The 14570-nt window shown below is 36.5% G+C and overlaps 1 protein-coding gene across 2 annotated transcripts in view; it reads right to left on the minus strand.

The window, feature by feature from the left end:
* Positions 1-312: 312 nt before the first annotated feature.
* LOC139758756 (uncharacterized) overlaps positions 313-14570 on the minus strand; it is a 201136-nt gene continuing 186878 nt past the window's right edge. The window contains exon 10 of one of the 2 annotated variants that reach the window (XM_071680513.1): positions 313-13782. In XM_071680513.1, coding sequence (XP_071536614.1) covers positions 13359-13782 — 424 coding nt within the window. In that variant the 3' untranslated portion in view covers positions 313-13358. The remainder of the gene's footprint in view (positions 13783-14570) is intronic. The other variant, XR_011714913.1, reaches the window with a different exon arrangement.

The following is a 14570-nucleotide window of genomic DNA, read 5'->3' on the forward strand; positions in this document are numbered from 1 at the left end:
AATTACGGTGATGTGATATATATAAGGTGCAATTTGTGACTGTCAGTGGGTTGAACTAAGGCATATGGAATGGTCAGATCAATTGGGCTTGGCTGTGGATAGGGGTATCAGATTCCAGTTCATTATACAAGACAGGAGAACAGTGAATGAGAAAAAATGAGCTGTTCTTCCTCTGTTCCTAGTGATACCATGCTATGCAGGTAATGGCATTCTAATGTGAAAAAAAAATCTTGGATCAACATTCTATCATTACATACATAAATGGAATATTCTTATAGTACCATTGCTGAGAAGGAAAAAAAACATTCAATATATCTTTTCATCAGTGCTTATCAAAACCATAATTATATCATCTCAGAACAGAAGAGGGATGATACTACAGTACAAAATACAAGGTAAACGGGTTAATAAAATATAAACTAGAAGTTGAAATTGTGTATTGAATAAAGCTTGACACATTTGTTAAAGCAAAAGAAGAAACTAGTTTAATATTGAGATACCTCTTAGGTAGGGGTGTCCAGAAGTGCAGCAAACACATTGCTCCTGTACACAAGAAAAGAAGAGTTATGTGGCAGCCAGATGATCTAGAGTTCTGTAGGAGATTAAAAGGACTTTGGGTGTGACTGAGACGACAGTTTTATAAAGTACATCATTTTTTCAATAATCTAAGACCAAGTCAAGTAACATCTTATAACTATCCTGACATCAGATTTTGATATTTTTATGTATATGTTTATGGTTTATATACATTATAAAACATAAGTTTGAATATATACAAGAAATACAAAATCATGAAGTTAAGGATAATCAAGATTTTGACTGATATGGTCCTAAATAATGGCAAGTAGTGATGTAAGGCAGAAAGTAGGATGGTGTGAAAAACAATCTGAAGGCATTTGACACTCAGTCTGCAGAAGTATTTGGTTCTTATTCAGATTAACTGATAATAAATGCTTTTATATATGACAAGTAATCCTATATCTTTAATTTCCAGTTACGTGAATTGTGAATAATATACATGCATAATTATTATACATGTGTAAAATATCTATAAAAACAATCAGACTCATAATCTAAATTGATGATATAAAATCTTCAAACTGCAGACTGAACAGTAGGAGACAGGTAAAGAGAGGCAACAATGTTCAACATGGGTGTGTCTTCCAATATAGCTTATAGAGACAAAATATACATCTTACTAGTAGACCTATATGGCCTACTGGGAATACACACCCATCATATATTTGAACATGAGAGAAACAAACCACTTGGTGGTTAATCAACAAAAGGTCCATCACTGACCTAGAACTGGGACGTTATCTTCATTTAAAAAATCTAAGACTTCCATATTATAATATTTCATCTGTACACACAATATAAACCACACTTCTCTATTTCTAATCTAAGCTCGAACAACCTGAACCTGTACAGCAACTCAACGAGCATCTTTGGCTTGCAGAAAACAAGTGTTGCCATACAGTGCACAACATGCATCCATTCCCAAATTGAGAACCAACTGACTAACCTAGGAAGCTGCACAATGTAACCAGCCATTCAACAGAGCTATCCCTCAACACAGGACAAAACCCATACATAATCAGTGTTTCCAACTAATCAACAAACTATAAAAGTTGGTGTTCATTATACAGTATCAGATAAAATAATTTATGCATAAATTATGTTTTAAATAATATCATTCATTCGAAGCTGATGGTCTTGTTATATTCTGTTTTATTTATAGTCAACACGATACAGGCTGGTTCAACGTTGACTGTAGTTATGTAAATTACACTATTGCACACTCATGGAGTGCTTCATATTCTCTGTACACTACTCTCTAAAACAGATCTATTAGTCACAACAATTTGTGCACAGTGGCAACACTGGTAAATATCTGCAGTAGATACAAATAAACAGGTTAAAAAACAAGCAATATCCCCTCTCTGTAAACAGATAAAATGCATACCATATTCTCTTTCATATCAACTTTAAAAAGTTAAACATGGTGCAAACTTTTATAATCACCACATTACCCTGTGATGTGGTGTAAGTCTTTGGCATATGGGCTCATAAAGTAAAGGTAGTGAACATCAGTTAATTGATTGAAGTCATTATGACTCACACTTACATAACTGCATTTCCCATTAAAATTAAATATGCACATGAAACATTAAAATATTACAGCTGGTGTGGGTTAAAAGTGATTTCCATAATAAAAATTAATTTAAAGAGAAATGGCTATACTCCCAAGTAACCCAAACCAAAGTGAACATTTTAATAATCTCTTGTACTAAAACATACATTTATAATGACTTTTGAAAATTCACTGGTATTTAATCAAGTTAGCAAATAAAAAAAATGGCTTACACAACTTGAAATACATACTTTGTACTTATCAGTTATTATTCTTGTATAATTAATTTGGCAAACTAGTTGGCCATATCTGAGATGTGTTACAGATTGTCAAAATCTGAAAACCATGAAAATTATAAAAACTAATAATACCCACAACTGAAAAACTGATGAAGATACAGACAATAACAATGAAGTATAATAACAAGCACTTTGGGGTATAAATTGAGATTTACCTATAGCTCAATTACCCTTGCCAAGACAGAGTAATACAAAGCCTGACATCCTAAACAGAAACTCTTTTCCAATTTGCCTATGTTAGCACCAGTGTCATGGGATCAAAAAGTAACATAGTGTTACAATTCAATGAAGTATCTAAGATGCCTTCTGATTCTCTCAGAGACGAAAAAAAGAAGATATTCTACAAATGCTTCTTCAAAAAGTTTATCTGGCTCAACCAGAACAACTCATTAAACTAAATTCAATGATATATGCAGTAAAAGAAAGATTTTTTAAGGTCATGTATACCTTGGTAAGTCTGACATTAGAATCAGTGAATGATATATGTACAAAAGTCAAAATACATTAAATTTTTTTTCTTATAAAATGTTAATTCAGAGGGTAATCCCTTACAGCCCTAATGGCTTACTTGTGCTGTGACAATTGATAATACTAATGTAAGCCAAAATAGGTAAACCCACCTAAGTTCCACACCTGAACCACAATGCTATGGCTATATGTACAATGCCATAAGTACCCTCATTTAAAAGTTGTGGTGGCATTTATAATGCCAAGCATGTTAGTATATGTATTTCATTGGCTGCCTGAGTAAAAGTGTACTGTGAGGTGCAACATAAATGAAAAAAAAGTAATATTCAGATCACAAAAATGATAAACAGCATTTCTGAGGCAATTTGGAAAAGAGCATATCTAGGATTGAGAATCAGGACCAAGTTCTTAGATTTGTGCTTGTTTTTACATTAATACAAATGGCTACTTCTCATGTTCATGCACCAACTAAGAACTTGAGTTACAATGTTTCATAACAATTTCATGGATTGGAGAGTTCAGCCAATAGGATAATCAGGGTTACTGTTATATGAATTTGATTCAAGTATCCTTGTCATAAACATTATTCTGTAACATAAAACTTACATTACAGTTTTGATTTATTCCTACAGTATGTAACACTGCATTCTATATCCTCTAAACTCACCATTTATTGTCAAAATTCCACAAAGATCATAATTAACTAAGTGTGTACAAAATGTGCACTATCACATTATTACTCTCCACTAATACTGGCACACTGAAGGCACCTTAAGACATCCTTGCCATAATAGGTTTTGTGAGGTTGATAAAATTGCCAACTTCTCGACAAGTGCAACATGACATAACTCGGTTGAAGGGTGCATCTTCCACTTTCTATGACTGATTTTGTGAAGCTGTAGGGTAAATCAATGAACTTTTGCCTAACTTAGTCAAAACAAATTACTGATTCTGTGGGTTGAATAAAAAGCACCTTTTGTCACTTAACATGATAATATGTATGATTTTTGAAAAGTGAAAATCAATGTACTACTTAAATTTGGAAAGCCTAAAGGGGTCTCTGGCGGAAGACATTTGTAACTCTCCAACACATTATGGGAATATAGTTCTATGAATACCATATTAAGCTATTAGCATTAATTAGAGAGGGCATACTCATATCCCTATCACTTATACCTAATATTTTTTGTAAAAATAAAAGGTCATCACCTGAAAATAAAATATGTGAAGTTTCTAATTTACCAAATGGATAAAAATACATCCATTTTAAAATTGTCAAGTTTCAAGAATTACATGACATCTGCATAAATACTTCTGACTACAATCTGAAATTCTTATTCAAGTATACATACATACTTACATAATTCAGTTATATAACCCAAAGATCCATTTCACGGGGCTACCTTAGCTCTAAGTATGTGTTACTGTCAATAGCACAAAAATAGTGGACTCCCTTTGAGTGATAAGTTCCTTGATAAAACTGTATTCCTTTCCATCTAATGACAATCACAGAACCTTCCCAAAGAAGACTTTCCAATTGCTGTGTAACCTCATGCAGGTAGAGTTCAGTAACACCCATACTTACAAGATATGTGTATTATATATATATATATATATATATATATATATATATATATATATATATATATATATATATATATATATATTTATTTATCATACTTGACTGCCGTTTCCTGCTTGAGGTGTGTAAGGTTTGCACAGGACAGAGTGAACTGGAGTAATGTGGTACACATGGGGAGAAGCTGTCAATGGACTCAGCAGGTTATATGAGGCGGCTCAGGAAAACCATGGAAAGGTCAGCAGGGCCTGGTTATGGATAGGGGTCGGTGGTTTTCCATGCATTACTTACGAAATGTAGAGAATGTATGTGAGCAAATGAGGCAATTTCTTTCTGTTCCTGGTGCGAACGTGGGAAATGGTAAATGACATTATCTTATTCATTTTTATTCTATCCATAATTACTCCAGGACTAATTTTAATAAGAAAGTCCTGGTGTTACCCAGGACCTTTTTATAAAGGTTCTCACTGCCTAAGGCTATGAAACTTCAAGCAGTAGGGAAATGTAGACAGCTTTGGCGTGGAGAGTTCTTTGATGAAACAGTACTCTCAATTATACAGCTTTGACAAAGGTGACTTTTCAATCGCAGTGTAACCTTGAGCAAATGAAATCTGGTAACACCTGTGTGATATATGAAATGGCATCTCCTCCCCCGGCATGCACACGAGGTAGCACTAGTAAAAGACAACAAAGGCCACATTCGTTCACACTCAGTCTCCAGCTGTCATGTGTAATGCACTGAAACCACAGCTCCCTTTCCACATCCAGGCCCCACAAAACTTTCCATGGTTTACCCCAGATGCTTCACATGCCCTGGTTCAATCCACTGAAAGCAACGTCGACACCGGTGTACCACATCGTTCCAATTCACTCTATTCCTTGAACGCCTTTCACCCTCCTACATGTCCAGGCCCCAATCGCTCAAAATCTTTTTCACTACATCTTTCCACCTCCAATATGGTCTCCCACTTCTTGTTCCCTCCACCTCTTACACATATATCCTGTTTGTCAATCTTTCCTCACTCATTCCCTCCATGTGACCAAACCATTTCAATACACCCTTTTCTGCTCTCACAAAGGGTATGAGAGATGTGCGGTAATAAAAAGAGTGTGGTTGAGAGAGCATTCCTTCAAACATACCCATTTTTGCTTTCCAAGAAAACGTTCTCGACTTCCACATATTTTTCAATGCTCCCAGAACTTTCGCCCCCTCCCCCACCCTATGATTCACTTCCGCTTCCATGGTTCCATCCGCTGCCAAATCCACTCCCAGATATCTAAACACTTCACTTCCTCCAGTTTTTCTCCATTCAAACTTACCTCCCAATTGACTTGTCTCTCAACCCTACTGTACCTAATAACCTTGCTCTTATTCACATTTACTCTTAACTTTCTTCTTTCACACACTTTACCAAACTCAGTCACCAGCTTCTGCAGTTTCTCACATGAATCAGCCAAAACTGACTCACTTCCCAAGCTCCCTCATCCACAACAGACTGCATACTTGCCCCTCTTTCCAAAACTCTTGCATTCACCTCCCTAACAACCCCATCCATAAACAAATTAAACAACCATGGAGACATCACACACCCCTGCTGCAAACCTACATTCACTTGGGAACCAATCACTTTCCTCTCTCCCTACACGTACACATGCCTTACATCCTCGATAAAAACTTTTCACTGCTTCTAACAACTTGCCTCCCTCACCATATATTCTTAATACCTTCCACAAAGCATCTCTATCAACTCTATCATATGCCTTTTCCAGATCCATAAATGCTACATACAAATCCATTTGCTTTTCTAAGTATTTCTCTCATGCATTCTTCAAAGCAAACTCCTGATCCACACATCCTCTAACACTTCTGAAACCACACTGCTCTTCCCCAATCTGATGCTCTGTACATGCCTTCACCCTCTCAATCAATACCCTCCCATGGAATTTCCCAGGAATACTCAACAAACTTATACCTCTGTAATTTGAGCACTCACTTTTATCTCCTTTGCCTTTGTACAATGGCACTATGCAAGAATTCCACCAATCCTCAGGCACCTCAACATGAGTCATACATACATTAAATAACCTTACCAACCAGTCAACAATACAGTCACCCCCTTTTTAATAAATTCCACTGCAATACCGTCCAAACCCGCTGCCTTGCCGGCTTTCATCTTCCGCAATGCTTTTATTACCTCTTCTCTGTTTACCAAATCATTCTCCCTAACCCTCTCACTTTGTACATCTCCTGCATATGCAAGGTAGCGTTAAGAACAGAGGACCGAGTCTTTGAGGGAAATCCTTCTTTTGGAAAATTAAAAACGAGAGGGGAGGATTTCCAGCCCCCCGCTCCCTCCCCTTTTAGTCGCCTTCTATGACATGCAGGGAATACGTGGGAAGTATTCTTTCTTCCCTATACCCTATCCATGGGGATAGGGGAGAAAGAATACTTCCCACATATTCCCTGCGTGTCCTCTGTTCTTAACGCTACCTCACTAACGTGGAAAATGGCGAATAGTATGAAAGAAAAAGAAAGAAATATATACAGAGAGAGAGAGAGAGAGAGAGAGAGAGAGAGAGAGAGAGAGAGAGAGAGAGAGAGAGAGAGAGAGAGCATAAATAAGATAGCCTAGATTAGGACATTCAGTTGCTCAAGCTGTCTCAGCTGAAAAGAAAAATCAATTGCAATTCCATCCACTCCAACCTCTTTACCGCACTTCGTCTTAGGCAAGGCTTTTATCACCTTTTTTTATTTTCACCAAACCATTTACCATGACTTTCTCATATAAAATATCTCCACATTCAAAACACCATACATCTGCCTTATTATCAATGAACACTTTTAACCCAATCTTCTCTTCACCTCATTTTTGCCTGTTAACATTTCCCCATTTTCTCCCTTCACCAACGCTTACATACATTTGTTCTGTTGTGGTTCTCAAATTATCCTTACAAAACACTGTTTCATTTTCCCTAAAGTATGCTGATACTTGCTCAACCTAACTCTAGTTTGTCCTCTTTCTAAGTTCCTTCACTTTCCTATTGACCTCCTGCTGCTTTTTCTCATACTTCTCCCAATCACTCATATTCCTTCTCTACAGGTATAACCATACATCCCTCTTTTACTAATGATTTAACTTCCCCATCCCAACACTCACTTCTCTTTCTAACATGCCAACATCCCACCTTTTCCGTATGCCACACATTTTTCTCGCATATGTTAGCAATGTTTCCCTCAATACCTCCCATTCCTTACCCACTTCCCTACCTTCAATTACTTTCACCTTCAGCCATTCCATACTCAATCTCTCATGGTGTCTATTGACATAAGCTTCTTTTTAAAGTTCACTCCTTTTCACCACTCTTCCCACCTGTAATATTACCTCTCTTCCAAAAGCCTCCACAAACCTTCACCCTTACCTCCACAAGGTATTGATTACACATCCTACAAACTCTTTTGCATGCCTAGCACATTATCTATCAATTCCCTATTACCATTTACTCTACTAACCAACATATCCTTATGAAAGCTCCTCTTTTTAAACCTAGTATTCCTAATCACCCTTCCTTTCTCAGCATAAAACTCCCCAGGCTGTTTGCCATTTTCATTTACATCACTGAGTACCCCAGTTATACCCTCAACTGCTACATTACCCACTCTCATATTCAAATCACAAACACTTGAACTCTTGCTCAAAAATGTTGAAATACACACCCAGCTCCTCCGAAAGAACCCTTGCCTCCATTATTCCTCATTTCTAGGTGCATAAGCATCAATAATCACCCATCTCTTGTAATCCATTAGCATGTAAACCATCTCACCACTATGTACCCCTGGATCAAACCCAGGGTCATCTGAATGACAACCAGTGAATGAAAAACATTATGCCATTAGGGCTTTCCAAACATTGTCCATCTCAGACCATCTTTTTTTGATCAAAGAGATCTCATGTTGCAACAAATGATGAGTAATGGAAAACCTACCAGAACTCAGATGAAGTTTTACTCTGAATAAATACAAGGCACTCGAGTGATATATATTCAACTCTATAGCATGCTCTAATACATGAAATCGTTGGGAACCATCTCACCACTATGTACCCTGAGGTCAAACCCAGGATCATTTGAATGACAAACAGTGAATGAAAACCATTACACCACCATGACTGGACAAAAGAAGTCTATCTCAGACCATGTTTTCTCTGATCAAAGAGGTCTCATGTTATCACACTAGCAGTTGATGAGCAAGAGCTGACCCATAAATGCTCAGATGATGAGGTTTCACTTTGCATTGATATAAGGCACCCTAGTGATATATACTTAAATCTACTGCTTGTCCTAACACATAAAAAAAGATGTAGAGCATCTCACCACTATGACCTGGTATTGAATCTGGGATAATTTGAACGATAACCAGCGGACGAAGACTGTTACATCAATATGTCTCAACAAAAGTTCTCCAAAGGCACACAGGTGTGAGATGGTATACATCAATTTCATATATCAGTAAATGCTACAGATTCAAACAGATATCACCACAGTGCTCTGTATCAGTTTGGTGACACTTTGTTATCTGAATGCTGACATCATACATGAAAACCATCTCAAACAAAACCAAATGCCATTCATATAATTTTGAGAGTAAATCCAAACTCTAAACAATACCATCACAAGACCAATCACTGAAAAACAAACAGCATTTTGGCATCCTTCCTCAACACAATGGACAACAAAACCCAAAACCAACACTGCTGCATATTAAAGATACACACCTCCACCACTAACCCATCCCCCATATTTTAAGCACTTCTAATCCAATCTAATGATATTCCTTCCCCTAAAGAACACACACACACACTCATGAAACACTAGTGAAAATCAGCCATAAAGCAACAACACCCTTAAACAGGAGTCAAGAAAAACCAACACAAAATCCATTCAGATATAACTGCTCATACACTCATCACTTCCACTACAAAGAACTCTACAGCAACATGACCTGACAACCTATCAAATTATCAAATTTCACATAAAACATCCTGGTCAAGTAGCAATTGAAGCAATTACAGACATCTTCAACTATTTGTAGCTACACATGAAAATCCCTAACACCTGAAAACATGCCAACATAGTATCAGTCCTAAAATCCTCCATCTTGCTCTCCTCTCACCAGCCTTCAAACTCTGAAAAACTATACAACAGAATGAAGCAAAATATCCAACATGGCTTTAGAACCAATTACTCCATTACCGCACTACACACAGATCTCAATAACATATCCTAGATGATTTCAGCCAATCACAATCCCCTTCCTTGAAAGTATTAATGGCAATATATATCAACAGAGCATTTGACATTATTTCTAGACACATCCTCTAACAAAGGATACTTGATACCACATACCACAATGACAAAATGTGGTTGGTCAGCTTTATAGCTACCTCATAAACCTAAGTTACTCACAACAGCTTCACCTATTAAATCCTAATGCTCTACAACAGAATTCCCCAAGTTTTCTCTAACCTTCTTCAATTTCTTACTACAACACATCCTATTACCTCCTTCAGCCCTCAGTATGAAGGTCCTCTCATCCTGATGACCATATAATTATATAACAGCACAATGACACCAAATAAGTAACAATAAACATGCACCACAACACTGCATAACTGAAACAGAGGCTCAACCAAATCAGAATGTCTGCACCGCAACAAAAGTCTTCAACTACTCTTTTAACTACAGACAGACACAAATCCAACCTGCATTCTCCATTGAATCGCTAAGAGCTCCCATTCAATAAGATACCAACTATTCTTGTCATGACATCAACACATATGTCATTCATTCCCCAAACCACAAACATCAACATAAAAACAACAAATACACTAAATTCCCTGAAGACTTACTGGTGTCAGATTTGGAGAAAAAAATCCTTAGTATCCTCCACGCACAATTAATCTATTCCACCCTAAACTATGCCTGCCTGGTCATCTATCCTGTTGTAAAAAAAAGAATATAACAAGGCTACAAACCACACAGAATAGAGCACTATGGACAATAACTAGATATCTAACTAGCACAAAATCTCAACACCTATACAATGAAACAAAGCTCCTTCTAATACATTCCTACCTATATATGCTTGGCACTCAATTCTTTGCCACAGCACTGTACCCTTCCCATCTAAACCACTTCATTAATAGTGGTAATGAAAATAAAAAGCTTATCCCTGTTTGATAATTTAGACTCCACCATGCCAACAAACACATCACTGTAAAAAACATATACACACTGAAATGAACTAGCAAGCTGTCTTAAACAACACCCCACCCCACCCACCATATATACACCCACATGAAGCCACACTCCCCAGACATATAAGACTTACACTTTCTCGTCTCTCTATCTAAAAAAAAATCAACATATCTCAAGACCCTTCATGCCCATGATGGAAGTACCACAATGAACTCATTGAATACATATTACTCAAACGTTTCATACTTTTCCACATGCACACACACACACACACACACACATCACTACATTTTATGGCCTATGGTCCTGCTTGCCCGATGTAGCTAGCTTCCTTAGCACTGTTGTAGCCCCACTGAAGATAAAAGAGACTCCTAGGACAGGAAGGTAAGGTAACAACCAATTAAGGAGTGGAGGGAGCAAGGAGGAGGGGAAAACTGAGAGGGAGATAGAAAGATGGAGAGAGCGGGGCCCTGAGTTATCAAGGCCTGAGAGGAGAGTGAGAAGCGTGCATGGGATAGAACGAACTGGAGCAATGTATTATACAAGGGGATATGTGCTGTCACTGGGATAAACCAATGCAAATGAAGCAGTCACAAGAACCAAAGTATGGTCTGCAGGAACTTACCATGGAAGGGAGGGACTCTCATTTTAGTACATAATGCAAGACAGATAGAGGGTGGATGAGAGTGAGTTAGGCTGGTGTTCGTCAGACCCTACTCTACTTTGATGAGGCAGGAAATGGTGACAAGTATGAAAAAATACATAAAGCATTAGAACCTAGAATCATGTACCTACAAGCAGAATCTTAATAAAACATAACTTGTGTAAGATGGCATGTTCAATAACAGTAGTGAGGAAAGTTAACATGGATGTATTTCTATGATTTACCCTACATACTGATTTTGTTCTATTTTGATTTCTGTTGCATTTTAATCCTTACCCTTTCTATACTTTAGTACTTAATGCTTGATCAAATTCCTAGTATTTCTCTAACCCACATCTTCACTAATGAATAAACTTAATAAGGCTTGTTTTTGTATTATCCCCTCACTGAATAAAAAAATCTTTAAACCTTATCAAATAGCAACATGATAACAGGGATTCTTTGATCATTTATAAAGCATCCAATATTCCTATAAAGTGGTGGAGTCACTGCAACTGCAGACAAATCTTCTGTTGAATATAGTAGCAACTTATTGCTTTTACAATTCTTGAATTCCTTTCACATTATATTACACTATTCTTTCAATGTTAATAACAATAATTTTGTAATCCTTTAGGCAGTATTTGTTTCAATTACTTATTAATTTAACTCTCAATAGTAATCTACTTTATCTATTATTTCCCAAAAAGTTAAATTGCCAATTTGTGAAGTTTTCTTTTCACAATACAGCTGTTTGTTTCATCATAATTTTAAATAGAGAAGAATAATTTTAACAAGATGCTCATCCCCAACAATACCAGGTTTGACTTAGCATAAAGGAATCATTACCTTATATATCCTACTTAAGCCACATCATATGTTTATTGAATTACTGGTAAAGAACATTACATAAAAAATTTACATCTACAATTGACTGCTACTGTAGTACCTACCACACTTGAAATATGGATTATGGAATTTGTAGTTTTCTTGATTTACACTAGAAAATCATTAGTCTTCTGGGGGATCCACAAGCCTCACAAGCCAAGGTTTTATGGTATTTCAAGTCTTTCGTTGGCTGGATGATACGATAGATTAATACAAAAACATGTTGTATGTTGATACGTATATATGGATTGTAATCATCTCCCCTTAATAAAAGAAAAACTTTATGCATTGAAAGGAAATAAAATTACATTCTCTTCAGCCCTGAGGTAAAGAATGCAAGAGAATACACTATCACATCCATCTTATGGGAACCTAATCAAAACCACATTAGTCCTGGTCCAATGAATCACCAATTCTACAAAGGGTATGGTCCAATGGCAAGGTAATTTTTGTCAATCTTAGCATGCTTAAGAACAGTGATACTACATAATAACTACTGATTGGACAGCAAATAACACCTCAGTTTCCTCAAAAGGCTGAAGAGGACCCAATGTATGAGCTCCATGAGATTAGAAAAATTAAAATCTCAAGAGCAAAAATGATGGTATGTCAGGGGTAATTCATAACTTCTTTCAGAAATTAATTAAAGAGATATTACCTTCCTAAAAAAAATCTGGGGAATTGTTCTAAAGCACATTTTCCTACTTAATTCTTAAAACTGACCAACAAGATGAAAACATCACATACAAGTAACATAAAAACATTATTCAAAAAGTAATCCTTCAACTTTAAAGCTTCTGATACTGCAGTATAACTATATGTCATATGTGATTTACTAAAAGCCTTAATTTTATACACAATAGATTTTTTTTATCGGGGCCATTCAATTTTGCAAATTCCATATTCACCTGTTCCTGAGCCCTTAAGATATCTAATCTTCATAACGAATGCAGTGCTTCAAAAACTTATCTATTACTCTGTGCTGATTTCATGATGAGTAGGAATGATGACTGGTAGTGAATTTAACAATTCTTTAAAGGATTTTCATCTAACTCATAAGATCTTGGCTTATACAGTGCTGAGAGATGCATGTCACCTGACTCTTCTCCTTGATTTGGGTCTTGTAAATGCCACAGCAGTGGCAGGAGGGGAAGAGAAAATGTTTGGGGGAAACAGAGATGATTCCCTGGCAAGAAATGCAGTAGTCAATGGCAGACTTTTGGCATTACTTGTCATTCTTTTCCTATTCTCCCCTGGTGTTATTTGGTTACCTTGGGCTATGTTCATGTGCTGGTGCTTTAAGGCTGGTTTTTCTTGTCTGTGTATGGATCTGTTTTTTGGTCCACTACCCAGTCCATTCAATGGTCCATTCACTGCGATATTCAGAGTAGCTGGGGAGTCTGCATATGTACTTCGAATATTTTTAAGCTGTGGGACTTGATAATCTTGACAATGAGTGGCATTATCCTTAACAGCTTCAGCTATGGCTTTGACCAAAGCATTTCTCCCTCTCACACTGAAAGTAAGAGCTGTACATACATACAGTTTCTACAATATTCATTTAGTCTTAATAATCAACAAAATGCAATTGAAACTATACTCAGGAATGTCTTAGAATACAACTAGGATGATGTTCTATATGATTTGCCAGAAGAAACAATGCTGGCCTCACTTTTTTTCATAATAATAGTTCAGACAAAGACAGCAATGCTATAAAGTGCAGCAAGATGTTCTGCATATAACATCATAGTCAGTGACGTGACTGGATCTGATGGCCAAAAAATGATCTAGAAATAAATCATAAATGGATAGAAGAGAACCTCATGGACTTTAATGAAGAAATGTTTAAACAGATAAGTTATGCAAGATTCAGTGATAAATCAATAACACTATACTAAGGCCCAACAAGGAAAATAACAGAAAGTGGAGCACATGTAAAACACTTAGGAGTCACCATAAATGCAAAACCTGAATTTACCAAGCATATTTGAAAGAAAGGTCGACATCCAGGTGATGAAAATGGGTATGTTTGAAGGCTGAAAGAACTCCAACTATACAGCCCTGATATCGGAAAAGAAAGATATACGATAATCTATGAAGGAAAACAGTCATAAAAAGAAAATTTTAAAGATAAGAACATTGAAAACAGGAAGAATCAAAGACAGGACTGACAAAAATGCTTAGAAACAATAAAAAACTAGGAAACAGATGAAAGAATGGCCCAACCCATCCACATACACATGTATATACATACACGTCCACACATGCAAATATACATACTGATACATCTCAACGTATACATAT

This window comes from Panulirus ornatus, chromosome 31 (genome assembly GCF_036320965.1).
Source record: "Panulirus ornatus isolate Po-2019 chromosome 31, ASM3632096v1, whole genome shotgun sequence".
Taxonomy (NCBI): Eukaryota; Metazoa; Arthropoda; class Malacostraca; order Decapoda; family Palinuridae; genus Panulirus; species Panulirus ornatus.